This window comes from Larus michahellis, chromosome 3, assembly GCF_964199755.1.
Source record: "Larus michahellis chromosome 3, bLarMic1.1, whole genome shotgun sequence".
In the NCBI taxonomy this organism is placed as follows: Eukaryota; Metazoa; Chordata; class Aves; order Charadriiformes; family Laridae; genus Larus; species Larus michahellis.
In genome coordinates this window covers 57,478,865-57,497,614 of record NC_133898.1, presented here as the reverse complement: position 1 = coordinate 57,497,614, position 18,750 = coordinate 57,478,865, and the positions used below count along the sequence as shown (strand labels likewise).

General features: G+C 37.1%; 1 protein-coding gene across 22 annotated transcripts in view; it reads left to right on the top strand.

The window, feature by feature from the left end:
- Positions 1–18,750, top strand: part of MAP3K4 (mitogen-activated protein kinase kinase kinase 4) — a 74,341-nt gene that overhangs the window by 35,660 nt on the left and 19,931 nt on the right. For 9 of the 22 annotated variants that reach the window (XR_012586184.1, XR_012586181.1, XM_074580309.1 and 6 more), the window contains 12 exons: positions 1,490–1,647; positions 2,046–2,162; positions 2,591–2,690; positions 2,803–2,886; positions 5,181–5,447; positions 7,227–7,376; positions 8,414–8,575; positions 9,615–9,748; positions 12,588–12,666; positions 14,879–14,957; positions 17,143–17,239; positions 18,095–18,211. Coding sequence is in view for 19 of the 22 variants with exons in the window: in XM_074580309.1 (XP_074436410.1) it covers positions 1,490–1,647; positions 2,046–2,162; positions 2,591–2,690; positions 2,803–2,886; positions 5,181–5,447; positions 7,227–7,376; positions 8,414–8,575; positions 9,615–9,748; positions 12,588–12,666; positions 14,879–14,957; positions 17,143–17,239; positions 18,095–18,211 (1,544 nt within the window). In the remaining 3 variants the exon portion in view is untranslated. The remainder of the gene's footprint in view (positions 1–1,489; positions 1,648–2,045; positions 2,163–2,590; positions 2,691–2,802; positions 2,887–5,180; positions 5,448–7,226; positions 7,377–8,413; positions 8,576–9,614; positions 9,749–12,587; positions 12,667–14,878; positions 14,958–17,142; positions 17,240–18,094; positions 18,212–18,750) is intronic. The other 13 variants (XM_074580314.1, XM_074580313.1, XM_074580307.1 and 10 more) reach the window with 3 other exon arrangements.

Here is an 18,750-nt window from a genome sequence, read left to right as displayed (position 1 = left end):
GGAAATGAGAAGGTTAAGACAGGATTAATGAGGGCTGGGGGGTGGAACTTATTCTTTGTCTTTATCTGTGGACTCCTTGTATAAACAGGCAAGGTAGCTAAGAAAAGTACTGGAAGAGGAATTAGACAGAGAGTGAAAGGCAAATTAAATAAAGTCAAGAATGTGGCTACAGCCTGATACCAGAACACAGTAACACAGTACCTACGTAATGCAGAGTAGGGTTTTACTACTTTGCACTTGTCAGACCCCACCTCAAGTACTGCATTCAACTCTGGAGCCCTCAGCATAGGAAAGACCATGGATGTGCTCAAGCAGGTCCAGAGGAGGGCCATGAAGATGATGAGAGGGCTGGAGCACCTCTCCTATGAAGACAGGCTGAGAGAGTTGGGGTTGTTCAACCTGGAAAAGAGGAGGCTCTGGGGAGACCTTATAGCAGCCTTCCAGTACCTAAAGGGGGCCTACAGGAGAGATGGGGAGGGACTCTTTATCAGGGAGTGGAGTGATAGGGCAAGAGGTAATGGTTTTAAACTGAAAGAGGGTAGGTTTAGATTAGATATTAGGAAGACATTCTTTGCTGTGAGGGTGGTGAGGCACTGGAACAGGTTGCCCAGAGAAGTTGTGGCTGCCCCATCCCTGGAAGTGTTCAAAGCCAGGCTGGATAGAGCTTCGAGCAATGTGGTCTAGTGGTAGAAGTTCCTGCCCATGGCAGGGGGCTTGGAACTAGATGGTCTTTAAGGTCCCTTCCAACCCAAATGATTCTATGTTTCTATGATCTTTGCATTATTACAGTGTGGTCCGAAAATACCTGAAACCAATAGGAAGTGTCTTGACCATTTCTAAGGAGGGACACTGGTTGATGTTATGGATTATTGAACTAAAACATGGTAAAATGACAGCGCGTTTTTTGCATTCAGTAAGATCCTGAAGGGCAGATGTTTGAAGAAGAATTGTACTTACCTGTGTTTTTATGTTGTTTTAAAACAATAATAATTAAATAAAGGTGAGAGATAAGACTTGATAGAAAGGAACACAAGATACAATATAGAACCTGAGAAGCCTGCTCACTGCACTTATCCATATCCAGGAGGATATGTTCAGATAGAGCCTTTTGGAGTAATCCAGTTAATAAAAGATTAGAAACTGTTTTTCAATAGTTCAGCTTTAAAAACTCTGGCCATTGTGGGTATCCACTGATACAATGGTGAATAGCAGCACAGCAAGTGAGGTGGTGATACTGTCAATATTTTCAGAGAAGTATCATGAAGACACAGTATAAATACACTTCAGTAGCACTTCTTCCCACGCCGTAAATTGCACCTTTTGGGTAGAAACATGTAGCTTGTTTTCAGTCATAGCAAACAAAAAATGTTGTAGAAATATTTTCTATAAATTGTATAATGTTGAGATTGTTTGTTGATTTGCGAAGTTATAGTCCTTAGCTCCATGTTGTATAACAGTTCCTGTTTAAATTGTCTCTTTCCATGTACAGGTTTACTTTGATTATATGCGAAGCTGGATCCAAATGCTACAGCAGTTACCTCAAGCGTCTCATAGTTTAAAAAATCTGTTGGAGGAAGAATGGAATTTCACCAAAGAGATAACTCCTTATATAAGAGGAGGTGAAGCTCAAGCTGGAAAACTGTTTTGGTAGGTTTTATTTAATTACTCTGCTTATGGTGTTAATTTGCACTAGATAGATATTCAGGTCAGCACTTGTTCAGGGTTCCTCGGTTGAGCTTCTTGAAGCCTCAGTAAGCAGGTGATAGTCTGAGAATTCGTCGATTATTACAGTGACTGTAGATACAGGATGCAGTAATGCCAGGTTGCTCTTGCTCTAGCTGTGACAGGAATGATTGCTTCTATGGAAGGTCCCCATTCCTGCTAGCCCTGTGCATGTGCAGTGACTGAGGGCCCCCAAGATGCTGCTTGTTTCTGCAGGCGGACTCAGCAACGCAGCTCTGTTGCATTGGACAGAGTAGGAAGAAGTTTAAGGTGCCATGCTACTTGAACAAGACTCTGAAGTTCCACCATTTCTGTTGTTACAGTGATATTGCAGGAATGCTGCTGAAATCTACAGGAATATTTTTAGATTCTGGACTACAAGACAGTTGTGATGAATTTTGGGCCAGTGCCGATGACAGTACTGCATCAGATGAAATCAGGTACTAAGTCCTTCAGTTTAATAATAATAATTAACACACTCATGTTTCTATACCCCTGGCAGGTACGTACTGCGTTTTATATCTTAGAATGAAAACTTCTAAATGCAAGACTCCATAAACTTTATTGCTGATATTTTTTATGCAGTAGTAATGAACCATCATTTTGTTTGTTTGAAGACTAGTAGCCTTATTTTTAGTTCTGGTTATGAGAGATTGTTTATGTAATGTTCTTTAAATTCAATTTTTATATTCCTATCAAAAACGTGCCTGCCTAAGTTCAATTTATTTCAGTCAGCTGCTTGTAAATGCTTATCTTTTCTATGCCCTTTCTGTTGACATATGTGTAAAAAATTCTTATTTTCTAAGAGCTATAAAAATGCAATATGATTTATTAAAACATTGTCAATTTATTCCTACCAATGTTTCAGGAGGTCTGTTATAGAGACCAGCCGAGCACTCAAAGAACTGTTTCATGAAGCTAGAGAAAGGGCCTCCAAAGCTCTTGGTTTTGCTAAAATGCTGAGGAAGGTAAGTTAGTAGTGGAGTTTCATCTTATATACAACACATATAAGTTTCATCTTATATGCTTTAAAGAAATTCAGTCTGAAAGCATATTCTTTTGTTTTGTCATTACTTGTAGGACCTTGAAATAGCAGCAGAATTTGCATTGTCAGCCCCTGTGCGAGATCTTCTGAACGCTCTGAAAACAAAAGAGTATGTGAAGGTAAATTCAGTTTAGAAGCATGAAAGTAGAGTGGGGATGCTAAGCAAAATGTCAACGATATTTATTGACATACTTTCAATGTTTTAATGTGGTATCTATATCTCAACATTTGGTGGTTGAACTAGATAACCTTTAAAGGTCCCTTACAACCCATACTATTATACGATTGTATGATTTAAAGCGTCATGTATTTAATATTAATTGTGTCAGTCAAATTATTTTCTGTACCTGTGAGTGGGAATGCTAGTCTGTGTTTTGGGAAATCAGTGTCTAATTCCTTGTCTTCCAAAAGATTTCTTTGTGACTTAGGAAAAGCCATTTTGCTTCAATAATACTTACTCATTTGTGAGAGGGGAGTAATAACACTTAGTAGAGAGTTATGAAAAATAAATGCTTTAAAGTTTATGAGGTAAACAAATACGTTAGTAAATGAACATGTTAAAGTAGGTAATCTCGGACTATGGACCTGTTTTTGTGCTTTTATAAAGCAAAAATATTACAATTGTCTGCTCTAGCAAGCTTCTGTGAGAGTACTAAGAATGTGAGAAATGTAGGGACTGTGTTCTGTTCCAGAACAACTCTTGCTGGAAAACTATTGTAAAGCAAAAGTAGGTTAAATTCTCGGTGCCCAATATTTACTGCACTATAAATTCCCACATTTATGGTTTTGCACTTTATTCCTTATAAATTCCTAAGTCAACAAGTCTTTATTGTAGTTTGAATTTAAGTAAATCAATTGCTTCGATTAAATTTATTTGCATCTGCTGATCTTTTTTGTCCTTCCATACATTTAATATATATAATTCCCAATTGGGAAATAATCTACTAACTTTTTAATGAAAAAATTCTTGTTAGATTTATATAAATGATTCCTAAAAGTGGAAATTGGTTCAAGGGGAGACCAGCAAGTTCAGAGGAGAGAAGATCGTAAAGGATTGTTAAATACATGGATGAAACATCTGGCTCAGCAGGACTTTGGTCTGTGAATTGTTTAAGAGAATAGTTAGGAAAATCAATATGTGTCTACTTTTAAAAAATATTTTCCCCTAGGTGTCCACTGTTGGCTGCTTTAAGACACAGTATTAAATTTGGTAGACCTTCTAGTTAAAGATTCTATCATTGTTCTTATGCACATGTTTTGAAGAAAAAAATGAATCTTGAGTTTGAAAAATCCGTTTAAGCACATGGGTTAAATAATCTAGGTAGTTTATGTGAATCTCAGGATTTATCCCTCTTTATGTATTACCACTCCCCTTTTTTACACCACTTGAAATGACACACATTTGTGATTAACACTTCGTATATTGGTCCTCTACCATTATGTAAGGAGTTTACTTTTTTAACAGCCTTTTCAGTTAGGAGCTTGTTAGTTTTGGGAAACAATTTTAGCTTTCAGTAACAACCATCTAGCCACCTAGTTTTTACATCTACCTGTAGAGTATAATGGTTTTAACTATAAAATATGGCTGCTTAACAGTGAAAATGTTGGGTGCAGTGTTTTGTCTTAGTTTGATGACATCAAACTCTGAAAAGAGAGAATTAAACTTCACTGTAAGTCAGTTACCTCATGTCGAATCACAAGTATCAACTGTTTTACTTTTTTCACAGTCTGATTCTGCTGCCTGACTTGATTAAAGTATTGTTACCAATGTGACAGATACAATGCAAAAGTAGTTTTTAAGTAGTATAAGTAGTATTTTATTAAAAAAAGGACACTCTTACTGGACTTAATTAATCTCTCTTTCATGAATAGTAAAAGAATAACTGATTTTTTTTTTTTTATTCTTGCCTAGTCTTATCTTTTTTAGCCATTGATAAATGTTATGTGGATTCTTAGATATCCTGAAGGAATCTTTCTTCTTTTAATATTCCAGTCTTTAAACTGTGTGCTTCATAAGTCTTATATTAGTCTTGACTAATTTACTTTTTTAAAATACACGTGTATGTATTTTATACATACATATGCACACATATATAGTATATATGTGAAATTGGACTTTTTTCTCACAAGATTCCTTTAGAAAGAATATGTAGAAAGATCAATTGAAGGTGCAAGGAAAGATGTCACTGGAAGTTGGTGATCTAGTGGATTTCAAGACAAATAATTTCTTATAATGCATTTTGACTTTTAGTGTAAAATGGATGCATGTACTGTTTTAGTATGTATGTTGTACAGCTGTTTAAGATGGAAACTCTCCCTCTTGCAGAAATGAGATGACATATATCTATTTAATGTATCATAGAAGACAGTGAGATTCGCTCATTTGCTATATTTTTTATTTTTTTTTCTACAGGTACAAATCCCTGGACTTGAGAATTTGCAAGTATTTGTACCAAATAGCATTGCGGGTGAAAAATCTGTGATTTTGCAGCTCCTCAATGCAGCTGCTGGAAAGGATTGCTCAAAGGATTCAGATGATGTTGCGTATGAGGCCTACTTACTAATGACCAAACACAGTGATAAAACCCATGAATTGGACGACAGCTGGAGTGCATGGGAGGGTCAACCAGTCAAAGTAGTGCCACAAGTAGAAACTGTTGATACACTGCGAACCATGCAGGTGGGTTTTTATCCCTGTTTCTGTGGTCTCCACACTTCTGTGAATGCTTATCCTTTCAGATTAACTCAGTAATTTAAGTGAGGCATGTGTCCTTTTATAGGTAATGAAAAGTTAAATTCAAGGATAAGGTTGACCCTTAGTTATGTTAATGCAAGTATTAAATTCAGTGGATTTTAGCATTTGCTAGAAGGATTAATCTCGACAGTGTGCATTTTTCAGGGTTGGAATTTTATAATAAAAAGAGTTTCAATACCTAGCTCAGTGCTCAGTAGCAGAAGTGTGGCTAGGACTTGAAAACTGTACATTTTATTAAGAAGTCAAGTCTCCAAGAACATGTGGCAGTTGTGTGCTTTCCACACACTGAGGCGTAAAACCAGTTACTTTCAGTCTTGCGTGAATTGTGACATTCAAACTTAAATTTCTGTGGAAGCTACTGGATGTTCAGCAGTTCTGCAGGGAGAAATCTTTCCAGTCGTACTTTCCTTCATCCCAAGCCAACAGGGGGTTCCCTGCCAGCAGTTCTGCTACTCTCTAGCAACTGAGCCAGCTGCAGCTCCCTGCCCCTCCTCTTCTCATATCCTTATGTTAAGCTAAGTGAATTTTCCTTGTGGTATGTCATGCAGTTCCTTAGATCCCAACCATAAATGGGCTCTACTGTCCACAAACAAGAGTGACTTTCCTTGTCGCTGTGCCTGGCCTCTAGCGTTCAGAGGGCTGTAGCAATTACAGGCAGTTGAAAAAGTCACTCCTGTACGTACTGCTGTTTTTAATGTGCAAGCATGTTACTTCTTGTTTGTCTGTTGTCCAGGCTGAACAATAAAAAAAAAATGGCCTTTGATTAAGTGCTTAGCATTTCATTGGACTTCTATCAAAGTTAGCATTTCATTCAGAAAATGAAAACAGCAAAAGATGGAATTTGGTTTGCAAATGGTATTCTATTAACATATATAAGTGCACATAAAACACTGTGTGTTTGAGTATGTGTTTTTGTGTGTATGCGTATAATGCTGTTTATTGTGTTATTTAAAAAAACATAAAATAGACGAATCCCATCAACATTTAAAGAATTTTGAGCATGAAAATATTCTTTGGGGATGAGGTATGGAAAATCAATCTGGATGAAGTAGGTCTTGTTTTATGAGTAACTTGTTGCAGATGCATTGTCTGTTGTCTGAAATCAACAGAGCTTAGTATGTGACTCATGGTGCCACAGCAAAGGCAGCACCATCTGTGACTGTGTACTTTTATAGACTTCTGCAATATCAGAGCTCTGGTTGCCAAAACATATTCTTACATTTTAATTTTCAGAATTCGAGCAAATGCTGTGTGGTAAATCCATCGTTTTCCTTGTTCAATAGTAGGTTTTGTCCTGAAGTGTATTACCTTAGTTGGATAAAACTTCCTTATTTATGCGATGGTTGTTACCTCTATCTGGTTTGAAAAAATACAGTTGTTTTGCTTAGAGGCTGCCTTTCTGTGTATTCTGAAGATAATTTTAATATAGTGTTTCCTAAACCTTTCCATAAGTGAATAGGAGCATATTTGCCTTGAAAACTTGCTGTGGCATTTGCCCTAATAGAGCTCTGCTCATGAGAGAGAGTTTATCAAGTTCAGTTGCCAGCATCAAGATTTTCTGTGTGAATTAAAGATTTTCATGAAGAATGAGAACAGAGCTCTTTCATATTTTAGATTTAAAAAAAAACAATGTTGGAATTTGCTGTTATAGGACATGTTTTTATAGAGAGGATTTTGTTTATAAGAACTATTTTGTATTCCTAGGTTGATAACCTCCTCCTTGTGGTCATTCAATCTGCCCACCTTGTGAGTCAGAGAAAAGCTTTCCAGCAGTCTATTGAAGGGCTTATCTCTCTGCACCAGGAACAGACGTCCAGCCAACCAGTCATCGCCAAAGCTCTACAACAGCTAAAGGTAAGCAGTTTTTGAGATTATCTCAGTCAAAATTGATTGTGCTTTACCCACTGGTAAGTAAAAACATGTACGAAGACTTGATTGCAATGCTAATGACATATTCTGCAATTGTAATTTATGGAACTGCTATGGACTTTACTTTCAGTACCGTTTTCATTCTGTTTTTGGAAAGGATTTTGAGAGTGTATTTTTGAGTGATATTGACGTAATCATTTTTGCACTGGGTAAGTGGGAAATAAGTCCATAATGCAACTGAAATATTAATAGCAACAGAATAAATACATCTTTGTACAAGAGCACTATTGAATTGAAAGAAATTGTTTGATTTAATAAAAAAAAAATTCTGCCAAAATCCATGACCTGCAAGAAACAACTTTTTTTCCCCATATTTGAAGAAGGTGGCCGCTTTGTGATATAAAAGCGGGTAGGTCTCGCTCTCTTTTTTTTTTCCTCTTGTTTTTGGTGTGGGTAGTTTGTTTTTTGGGTTTTTTTTTTTGTGGTGTTCTTTTGTTGGATGAGGGTTTCCTTTGGTGTTTTTTTTTCTTTGTTTTGGAGAACCCAGGAAAGCAAAGATTTGATAGGTTGAAGCAGCAATATCAGGTCCCTACGTTTTCCCCCTGAGTTCAGGAGAAGCTGTGCCCACAACCCCAGGGTGAAAATACAACCAAAGGCTTGGTCATGTTACAGATAGTAGAACTCATTTTCTCTATTCTTGTCTGTCTGATTTTTGGTTGGGTGTTTATGTTTGAGTGGGGTTCTTGGGTGGTTTTTTTTTCCCCCCTTTGCTGTCTTTGTTTTTAAAGTTAATCTTACTCAAGCAAACAAACTTAATTCTAATACTTCAGTTATTGATAAGACTTGCTTAGTGCAACTACTGAAAAGTGTTTGTTTTTCCAAGACTGAATGAATTGTGATGGCATTAAAGTACATTTCCATTTAAAAATAATGTAATTGTTAGATTCATGTTTGCCTTAGTCAACTGTAGAATATAAATAATAATTTGATGCCTCCCATCCCTTATTGTTGTTGTTACTCAGAGTGATGCATTACAGCTATGCAATAAGATAAGCAGTGCCATTGATAGAGTTGATCACATGTTCACATCTGAGTTTGATGCTGAAGTTGATGAATCTGAATCTGCCACTTTGCAGCAATACTACCGGGAAGCCATGATTCAGGGTTATAATTTTGGGTTTGAGGTAAGGAAACAAAAACTTAATGACACATTTGTTTTATAGTTTTGGTGTAAGAACCAATTGAAATTTCTGGGTTTGCAATACTGCAGATAAAGTAATTATAACTGTGGAAATACGAAGAATTCTAGCATAGCATCGTAAAAAGCATGTGTTGCCGCAGAAATCTTATGTGAAAGTGATTGAAAAAACCCAGATAGATCTATTAAATTCAGACTCCAGTTAGCAATGCCTGGAACTCTAAAAACCTTTAAGACCTTGATGAACTCAGGTGTAGTCTTGTAGGCTCTGCTATTTGGCAGCATTTTAGATGAGATCGGAAATATCCAAAAATCCTTTGATATTGAGTGTCATTGTGTAACTTGGCTTCTCACAGTTTTTCAGCCTAGAATAGCATAATACTGTAACATGAGCCATTCTTTCAAAGTTTGTGGTGGTTCTTTGATGCAGTGAATGTAGCTTTTGAATGCCTGCCTCAGAGTGCTGATGAAGAAATGTCACGTTTGGATGCTTTTAGTATATTGTTTCACTACTTGATTTCTGTGGGCTTTGTGAAATTTTTTTCAGATTGTGTCATATCCTAACTTACTTCTAAGGATAGTCTTCTAAAAATCAGGTGGTGTTTCTGTTTAATTTTTCAAATGTACATACATAACTCCTTTATCCCCTAATATTACCTGCAGTATAACTAGAAGTAAACACTACTTTGCTGTTTAATCTCTGATTACAGAACTGAGCATGTATGTAGAATGTTTCTTAAATGTTACACTGTTAAACATCCACACATGCCGGTACACATGTAAGAATGCAATATGGCTCAAGTGCTGCCTCTCATTGTAACATGTTTTATATCATATACTTTTTCATGATTATTTTTTTTTTATAAATATACAACTGCTTGCATAAAATAATTTTGTCTAAGAATAGGATGTGACTGTTACCATATAGTAGAGTTTGTTAGCCTGCAAGTACGCCAGTGGATATTGCAAATGGTATTTTTGTTGTTCTTCTTAATACGTGAAAAGTAATCTTTAGTTTCTTACAGTACCATAAAGAAGTTGTTCGTCTGATGTCTGGAGAATTCAGGCAGAAAATTGGAGACAAGTATATCAGCTTTGCCAGAAAATGGATGAATTATGTGCTAACCAAATGTGAGAGTGGCCGAGGCACTCGACCCAGGTAACAGCCAGCTTGTTACTGCCATAGCAGTTTGCATTTAAATGCCATGCAGGACTTCTTGCACCATGAATAACGCTTTATTGTTTAGAAGTAGTTCTTCTGAACTATTGCTGCTTCTGGCTCTTACATTTTGAAAGTAATTTGAATAGTAAATGCATAAAGCCAAATGAACACTCCAGCTGCTTAGCAGAAGATTTTGTGGAACATTTTGCCTCATTTTGCCTCATGTTAGATGACAGAAAATGGCAAGAAAAAGTGAAGATTGTTGCACCCGGACAATTAAAAGACACCAGAATAAGGGTCATTAGGTTGGAACAAAAGTGCTACGTGATCAGGAGTCAATAAAGATTGCAGAGTATGCAACAGTCATTCTCTGGGTATTCTACAGAGAAAGCCGTATTCTTTTGTGCCCGTTGTGGAAACGATGTGTGTATGGAAGCTTTAGCCTCCTGTAGAAGTCCTTCTATTAGTCCTTTCTGAAAGCATCTGTAGTACGGCCCACTGATGAGGAAGAAGTTTCACCACTCTGGTGAAAATTCTTCAGTTTTATGATCGCAGATGCATTTGCGGATGAAACTCTGCTACTGAGCACTATTGAAAAAAGTTAACAAGTTACATCACTTTGAGGATGTGAACAGAGGAACTGGGAAACTGGCCCAAGCAGAATGATACCATTACCTGAATTATTTAGGTGGTTTTGCAGCATTTTGCGGATGGTATATCGGAAATTTAATAGAATTCTTTTGCATTAAAATAGGTGCCTTATATTGGTCTGTGCTAGCAGATTACACACCAGTGACAGTTTACAGTTTTGTTTTCTTAAAGTATAGGGCTGATCAGTTTGTCCTGGAGGTGATTTATTTTGCTTGGTGGAAGAAGAGGAGGAAAGAATGAACCATGTGTGGATAGGATGGTTAGCTTGGTGTGCTAATCTTAAAAAAAAAACAAACCCAAAAAAACCCAACCCACCACCACAAACCCCCCAAACAATTTAAAAGGCTTTTTTAACCATGTTAGCAAAAGGAGGACTTAAGATGAGATGGATGAAATTGTCCATCTCATAAATTGGGACCAGGATAAAGCAGAGGCATTTAATGCCTTCTTTGCCGCTGTCTTTAACACATATGATGGGCCTTGGGACCCCTGGAGCCCTGGGTTGAAGGACCAGAACTATGGGAGTGATAAGCTCCTGGTTGACTTTCAACTTGTACAAGATTTGCAGCTGCAATGAAATGCATGGAAGTCTATGGGGCCTGTTGGAATTAATTCCAAAGTACGGAATAAGTTGGATGATGTTACTGCAAGACCTCTCTCAGTTATTTATCAGCAGTCTTGGGAATCTGGAGAGGTTCCCCTTGACTGGAAGCTAGCAAAAGTTATTTCCATTTTCAAGAAGGGCAGGGAAGGTGACCCTGGTAATTATAGGCCTGTCAGTCTTGCTTCAGTTCCTGGTAAAATTATGGAGAAGGTTATTCTAGGAGTTACTGAAAAACACTTCAGAGATGATGTAGTCATCAGTCAAAGTCAACATGGGTTCATGGAGGGCAAGCCATGCCTTACTAACTGAATATCCTTTTTTGACAAGGTTACCAGCCTAGTAGACAAAGAGAAGGCAATGGATGTGGCTGAGTTTTGTTGTTGTTGGGGTTTTTTTAATTATTGTTTTAGCAAAGCTTTAGATACCGTCTCTCACAATATCCTTCTGGACAAATTGTCCATCCTACAGCTAGACACGCACACAATATGGTGGGTGAACAATATGATGGCTGAAGAGTTGGACTCAAAGAGTTGGAATAGATGGGGGGTAACATCTAGGTGGTGGCCAGTCACTAGGGTGTTCCCCAGGGCTCAGTTGTAGGGCCAGTTCTCTTCAATGTTTTTATCAATGATCTGGACACAGGAGTTGACTACATACTAAGTAAGTTTGCAAGCAATACTAAATTAGGAGGAGCTGTTGATTTCCTCGAGGGTAGAGGCGCCTTACAGAGCGATCTTAATAGGTTGAGTGCTAGGCAATCACCAACCTTATGAAATTTAACAAGGACAAATGCCAGATTTTGCACCTGGGGTGGTGTAATCCTGGGTATACATATAAACTGGGGGCCAAGAGGTTGGAGTGCAGCCCTGCAGAAAGAAATCTCAGGGTTCTGGTTGATGCTAAGCTCTATGTGAGTCAACTTTCAAGTTGCCCTCCTGTGTGGAGTCAGGAGTTGGTCCCTTCCAACTCAGAATATCCTATGATTGTACTTGCACTTTTTAGGTTGCAGCTGCTAATTCTAGTAGGTCTAAAAGGAGGCAGTGGGGGGAGGGCAGGTGGCTGAAGACACAACTTGCTCTAGCCAAGTTACTCTTTTGTTTTGCTTTACCAATCTAGGCCCTGACTTTACCAACCTAGGCCCTGAAACCAGTGATGTCCAGTTGCTGCTGATCAGATAGTCATGAAATCATAAGTACTCTTTCAGACTTGTTTCAGAAAGGAGAATTTAGGCAGGGGATGTAGTGGTTTGGCTTGTTGCCAACATATTGTGAGTGAATCGATGATACTGTTCCTCAAGATAACACATATAAGAGTTGAGGTATACAGCATGGCCTGCTCACTTTATTTCGCAGTGTGCTTGCTAAAATCAGACTTTTTCTGCATATAACTGGGAAAATATTAATACAAGCTAAATATATTACCTCCTATTTATTAATCAATTTTCTTACCAAGATTTTGTCATATTTTCTAGAGGAAAAATAAGTAACTGTCACTTACTGTTCTTGGATGTTGTTGAAACTCTTATGATGGCTTTAGCTGAAGAGCAATTCATTTTCTGTCTTGTCTTTTTCTTTGAGATAGGTGGGCAACTCAAGGTTTTGATTTTCTTCAAGCCATCGAGCCAGCATTTATTTCAGCTCTCCCAGAAGATGACTTCTTGGTATGGATTAAGTTACTCTGCTTGCTGTTTATTTCTAAATAAATGTGCAGCTATCAGTATATGTTATCAGGGATATTTTTTATACTGCTATGTCTGAATACTGGTGCTGTTCTGAAACAATTGGTGTTGTCTAGAACTGAGGATGTTGATATCTCTTCACTTTGTAAGATTCTGAATAGAGCACGCTTGCGACCATGGGCATTAATGTTTTTGGATTGCTAACAAGTTGCTGGTACTGTCTTGGGAGGCTATCCTCCTTTGTCTCTTGGGAAATTTGTCAGCAGCTTTTCTGCAGAGTTACAATTTATAGTTGTCATAATAAATTTCTTAACACAGGCTTAAGGCTTGCTTAGCACCCAGAGTTTATTTATGGGTATGAATACAAATTCACAGTTGTTTAAAGACATTTCTTCAAATTGTGCCAATGTGAACCAGTCTTTAAAGCTCCTTTCTTTTGTTTTTACTATGTAAAATATAGTAGACTAAAACTGGCTTTTTTATGTGCTCTGCCTTCCCCTTTTTCCTGTGGAAATAAAATTCTGAGAATTTATTTCTCTGATCTTGGTACAGTACTACAGAGAAGTGAAAGTACAGTTGCCACAAAATAGCAGAATGTGAGTGTCAGCACGTCTGATTTTTATTAATTTCAAGATGTGTTAGGAAATGGCAACCACATTTATTGCATAATAGAGAAACTATATAATTTAGTCTCTTTTCACATATATTTTTATCAAGAGTTCTCAAGTAAGTTACGTTTTAGTCCTGTGCATGCATTGTCGGGAAAGTGTTATCTGCCTAAACAACAGAGTTAAGCTTGTATTTGAAATACATTAATACTGTAGCTTTAGGAAGTAGCCTCTCAGCTTTATTTATTTGCTTTGATGCAGTTTCTAAAACACGTAGTATTTTGAAGAGTAACTATCTAAGATATCATGGCACTTCTTCAAATAGAATGGTTTTATGACAGAGGTTTCACATGTACAGAGAAGAGAATTCAGAGCAAGTGTTATTTAAGACAAAGTCAGAGTTTGAACAAGTGTGAGAGGAAGGGGGGAAACCAAAACTTTAACTCCATTGCTGAACTTCTGGTTTCTTAAACTGGATTTCAGTTTTAGAGAGCATCACTTGAAACCACTTTGATTAATCTGACTCCTGTATAACCCAGGTCACAGCATTTCACCTAGAAATATCTTATGTCAGTCCTAATCTCTTATTTGAATAATGCCTGATGTCACAGAAAAAGGACAGTCTAGATCTGAATCGGAGATTCTGTCTCAGTCTGGGTTGATAAGATACGCCAATCACTGACTAAACACTTTTTTCTCCTTTTTTTTCCCTTTTTTTTTTTTTTTTAAACTTTGTTGTTGTTCGTCTAGCTTCAAGTTCCTGGTCTTCACTAAGTTTCTGAATTTCTGGAATAAATTTTGACTAGTCTGAATGACTGGTATATAAAACTGGCCTTCATAGCAACCTGTACCTAAGAACATAATTTTAATTCTTTATTGTGAAGACGTATTTTATCCCTGGTGTTCTGACAAGTAAATCAAAACCAGAGGAAGATTTAATAACTTGTCCAGGGTTACATACACAGTGAATAGTACACCCAATAATTAGGCTCAGATTGCCTGAGCCCGAGCTCAGTGGTTTAGGTATTAAGCTTTCTTTCATTACAGTTCTGCTAACTTCATGGGTAGAGAAGGAAAGTGGATTTTGTATTTTTTTTTTAATATGCAGTGCTTCCTATTTTTTGTTTTACAGACTTTAGTCTTGTGATTCAGGCTGTCATACTCTTGCCCATTTTCATTGGGTGATTCTTCTTAGGGTGGGGAAAGGGAGGGCAGAGGAGACCACAGCTTTTTCCAGCAAGCTTGATTTTAAATTTTATTAACAGTGGGTATTTTTAAGTTCCTCTAGATTTATATTACGAAATGTTCTTTATGATATATCATTTTTCAGTTCTTATGGTTATGTAATTTTGACAGGGTCAAAAGGCAAGGCAAGACTAAGATTTCTAGTTTAAAAAAAAAAAAATAAAATCAACAAAGTCAAAACCCTATTGTGCATCCAGAAGTTTAATGTAATTGATAGAACGTAGGGGTGCTTACTTGACAGATTACATACTTAACCAGTGTAATGTTGTTACTGTGAGCTTTGCCGTATCAGCTCTCTTGTAACATGAAAAATCACAATTTCTTCTGTTCGTCTTTTCTAGAGTTTACAAGCTCTGATGAATGAGTGCATCGGCCATGTTATTGGAAAACCTCACAGTCCTGTTACAGGTTTGTACCTTGGTAAGGCAGAAGTTACTGGCATTTGTTCTGGAGCTTTGCTGCTATTATTACAGAATTTTGATTGTAAAGTAATTTTAAAATGTTAGAAATAACAATAAAAGTATTTTTACGCTTTTCATGATTGTGGATGTGGAACCGTTATTGCCTGACAACGTGACGTGTTGGTTTTACTCAAAAACTTTAAAAGCTTTACCGATGCTTTCCTCTGTTTTTTGTCCTTGAATCCCTATGAAGTCTTGCAGATCTCCTGGAAAAGGATTGTGATTTGTTTTAAAGGTTGGGTAAAGAAGTGATTATAACTTTAAGGAGGCAGTTACAGCTCCTTCTCCCTCTCATTGTGGCACTGCAGATATTTACACTTACGATGGATTTATTAAGTATTGAGGTACAGAGGAGTTACACCTGGGGCCTTGATGATAGAGTGGTTGGAAATAGTTCTCTAATGTCACAAAATCTGTGATAGTGCAAAAAAAATCTTTGGCATTAAAGTGGAATCAACATATTTCGTTGTTTATCTTGAGAAAAGGATATTTTCTCAGCTGTGCTTCCCTTTTATGTATCTCTTTCTTGGCTCTCTTTCTCTTTTCCTCCTCACAAGCCCATTGACTGGCTTAACTTTCAAAATATCATGTCTTCTTTTTTTTCTTCTGATGTCCACTTCTGGACGGGGTTGATGGCAGAAAACATGAAGAGAAGGTAATTTGGCTCAGGCAAGAGGAAGTTTTTCAGTATTTCAGGAAAGTTTCAGTTTTGATGTAATTTTGATGAGAAAAGCTTATAGCTGAGAAACCTTTCACAATGAAAGTCAGTCCAATCCTTTGGAAAGAAGCATAGTCTAAAATAAATTTTAGCTTAATTCTGTACTGTGATGTAAAACCTGTATGTTCACTTTTGATACTGTTGTTCAGAGGAAGGCCTGTTTTAGGTAGATCACTAGCATGATGATCCCAAAGTACTGAAACTCTTATAAATGCTATTGCAGACACAGCAGATGACACAAACTAAATTGCTTGGCAGCTTTCAGCTCAGAGGCACGGGGGAGGAGGTGACACAGACGGGTGGCACAGACTTGGAACAGCAGGCTGAAGCTTTCATACATGTGAAATATACATAACTAAACATAAACTGTCCTGGCAGCAGATATTGCAGATACCCTTTTCTATCTCGTGATCAGGAGAAAAATAAGAATTCCTAGTTGCATTTGCATACCATGTTGAGGGACTTAAACCCACTGTGATCTTTTTCCCAAAGCTGCGGGTCCAGTTCAAGCTGCTGCCTGTAGGCACATAGCTGGGGGTTTCGCAGTGTTTTATCCTGTCTCTTTGCTTTGTGAAACAGCCTGTGTCCACCCAAGTGGGTTAAGTTCTGCCTTCTGGGTCTTCTGCTAGTGTTTCTTGTGAATTATAACAGGACAACTAATACCTGGCCCTGGAATCCTTTACTTGTCCTGATACTGCAAAGAAGGCAGAATTAACCTGCCAGGCTAGGTTAATGACAGTGACCTGAGTAAGTACTGCCTCATGTTTTGATGGGCGATCTTGCGATGTGACTGCTGCAATATTTTTCTGGATAATTAAGGAGGGGTTGAGGGAAGGGAAAGACGCTGCAGACTACTCTCACGTCTCATTTAGTTTTGACTCTGTCCCTCTGTACCACTTTCTTGGGGCAGGCTGGCATGGGGGGCATTAGTATGGGTAAAACTGTCAAATGTGTTTGTTTTTTTTATTCCCCAGCTCATTTTGCTTTCTATTATTGTCTGAGAAAACTAATTCTGATGCAAAATGAACATTAGAGCGCTGTTTGCTTTTTAATTATTATTTGGTTTGTTAATATTTATTTTGCAATAAGATAACAAATCATCTTTAATCTGTGAAGTTGAAATAATGAAGGTGTAGTTTTAGTAGAGTAAGTATACATCTTCTAATTGCTAGTTTTTAATTCTCTGGAGAATTTTCATTATTTTCTAGATGAGTTATGTGATACAACAATATGAATAATATTAATACGTACAATTGATTTATTTAAAATTGGAATAATTTTCATTTTTCTTAAAGGACAAGAAAATAGGTTCCAGTTCACACTTAAGTCTGTAAAATAGGAATTTATTTTAATTTTGTGTCTTGAAATGTTCCTAACAGAATTTTTCTGACATCTGGGTAAATGGCTACCTTTTTTATGTTTGCAGCTATTCATCGAAACAGTCCCCGTCCTGTAAAAGTACCTCGGTGCCATAGTGATCCACCAAATCCTCATCTTATCATCCCTACTCCTGAAGGCTTCAGGTATTTAGCATTAGTACAGAATTCTAAACTGGTTGATCCTGTCTTGGCTATGCTGACTGTTAGTAAGTGGACTACCTTTTTTTTTTTTTTTTTTCCTGTTGAGGGCAAAGCAGCATATTAGTGATCTGAATTTTATCCATGTGCTTTGAAGGACAATATTGTTTCTTTTTCTTATCCCCTTTCCTGAAAACAGTGTTTCAATGTAACAAGTTTTAATTCAGTGAAAACTGTTCATTCACAAGACTATTATTCCCTTCCTCACTTTGAATGTCTGCATACATGCTTGTGACAGTGCTTTCTGTAGTTTAGTGTAGGTAAGACTTAAAAATGAAGCATTCTGGAATATGGTGGCATTTCTGCATTATTACCAGCCTGCTGTGAAGAAGCTTAAAGCAATGGATGGTTTTGCTTCCCTTTGGAAGAGTTAACGTGAGAATGAATGCAAAAATAGTTTTTTAAAAATTTCAAAATAAACTTTGCCATGCATATTTTTTACACAAACAGAGGGCCTTATTTTCAAGAAAATCAGTACAGTGTCAAACTCTACACTTGACTTTTTTTTTTTTTTTTTGGAAGTTGCTTAGCTGTCAGCAGAAACTAGTACTGTTCTAAAGATTTGGAGATTTTTATTTTGAAGATTATTATTGTTATTGCACATATTGACAGCCCCTGAATCTTCAGAGACCCAGACTTACTCCACATTAAAAATCTTTATGTGCTTGAAAAACTTTTAAAATCAGGCCTTATTATGCACACTTCAGAATTTTATTTTTAAAAGAAATTTTTGACTCCATGAGTTTTTTGTGTTTTTTTTTTTTTTTTAACTGTTTCCTGAAGTTTTTCTTCTTGCCACAGCACGCGGAGTGTCCCTTGTGATGCACGGAACCATTGCAGCGTTGCTGTCAGTCGCCCCGCTCTCGTCGGTAGCGACTCAGCTCAACCCAAAGCTGTCAGCAGTGCAAATGATACCAGGTAGCTCCGCTCCATGACGTAGCAGCCTCGTTTGACTCACATCACCCATATAACTGTTTCCGCATACTTGCATCCTAGTCATTTGCACCGTGCTTTTCCGTCCCATCATGTCTTCCACTGACTCCTTCATTCATGTTTGACTTGAGCAAAATCATATGTCTTAGAAATAGATAAGACCACTTTCAGATTTAAAATGTCTGAACAATACAGTAGTTAAAGCATGCGGTTCTCACGTAGATTACAAATTTGTGCAGTAAAAATGTCCATGAAATTAACATACGCCAATCAGTTCATCAGTATAACTTTACTAAATAATTAGTATTGATAACTAACACTTTGCACTAAGATGACTGTAACAAGCAAATAAGCCCAAGGATACATATATATGTTTTTAATATTAACTAACAGTTTTGGTATTGTTACTGTCTGCCATAAATATTTTGAAATGCTATACAGCGGCAACACGGCATTAAACACCTAAGATTTCAGGAGGATTTTTTATTTCTTGCTACACCTTTGACTTCTTAGGGTTTTGCAGA